At 62.8% G+C, this 1,134-nt stretch overlaps 1 protein-coding gene across 1 annotated transcript in view; it reads left to right on the top strand.

Annotated features, from left to right (window-relative positions):
* ATP8B2 (ATPase, aminophospholipid transporter, class I, type 8B, member 2) overlaps nt 1-1,134 on the top strand; it is a 21,791-nt gene that overhangs the window by 2,446 nt on the left and 18,211 nt on the right. The window contains exon 2 of the mRNA XM_005867490.2: nt 631-698. Within this exon, the coding sequence (XP_005867552.1) occupies nt 668-698 (31 nt within the window). The 5' untranslated portion in view covers nt 631-667. The remainder of the gene's footprint in view (nt 1-630; nt 699-1,134) is intronic.

Below are 1,134 nucleotides of genomic sequence, written 5' to 3' on the forward strand. Positions count from 1 at the left end.
TGCCCCGGAAGGTGGCTGACCTGTCTCGGAGGAGTGGTCTGGGGACTGTGTGCAGGACGTGAAGGCCGGGCTTCTAATGTGAGCTCCCCTGCAGGAGGAGACCATGACAGCCCCCGAATGGGGGAGAGGGGGTGGAGGGTTATGACTTGTGAGAAGGGTAGAGCCTGCCCACCCTGCTTCCTGATGCTCTGCCAGGTGTTTCCTGGCTGGTGTTCCCTCAACCCCACCCCACCCTCGGGTGGAAATTCTGCTTTTCAGTCAACACAGGCACCATTCATTGCCGCGAGGAGGGCACCTGGGGCCATCCGTTGCCCCGGGATGGGTCCCTTGAGAGCTGTGCCCCTCCAGTCAGTACCTGGCCTCCTCTCTCTGCCACCTTCCTTTCCCTGCAGGTCTTGCTTTTTGTGAACGGTCGGCCCCACTGTGTGCTCCCAGGCAGGGGCATGGGGGGAGCGAATCTCCTTTTCCAGGGACCCATTGGAGCAGGGTGTTGGTGGGAGTTGGGGGTCAGGCTGGGGACGGAGGAGCAAGGCTAGAACCGAGGCAGAAAGCCTTCAGGAGGCGTCTGAAGAAAGGAACGAAGGGTGACCCTCAGGTTCTCGACCTCACCCGCATGTCACCTTCCCGCAGGGCCTCCCATGGGATTGCTGGGACCTTGCTGGGTGAGATGGCACTGTGTGCAAAAAAGCGCCCCCCAGGTAAGACAGGCAGGAGTGGGGGGTCCCATGGACTATCAGGGACACCTGATAGTAGGGGTTGTGGCTCCGGGAGCAAAGGGAGGGGACAGTGGTAATGAGTGTGCAGGAGGGTAGATGGGAACGCCTCGTCCTGGGGGAGCCTAGGGAACCCCGTTCTTCCCTTTGATCCCCGAGTGGGTTCCCTGGGAGGGTGCTGAGCGCCTGCCCCTTGGCCCTGCACACAGACCCTTTTCTTGGGGTACCCGGAGCGCCTCTTCTCTGGCCTGGAGAGCTCGGGGAGCTGTTTCCATCCTCCCCCCTCGGTCCTCACACCTCCTGTCTCCCTCCTTTCTCATCCTCCCGGGTCCCACTTTTCCTGCGGGCGGGCGGGGGTGGGACCAAAGCGGTTGCCCCCGACAACACGGTCGTCCCCTCGCCCGCATTGGCCGGACAGGGG

This window comes from Myotis brandtii, unplaced genomic scaffold, assembly GCF_000412655.1.
Source record: "Myotis brandtii unplaced genomic scaffold, ASM41265v1 scaffold250, whole genome shotgun sequence".
Lineage (NCBI taxonomy): Eukaryota > Metazoa > Chordata > Mammalia > Chiroptera > Vespertilionidae > Myotis > Myotis brandtii.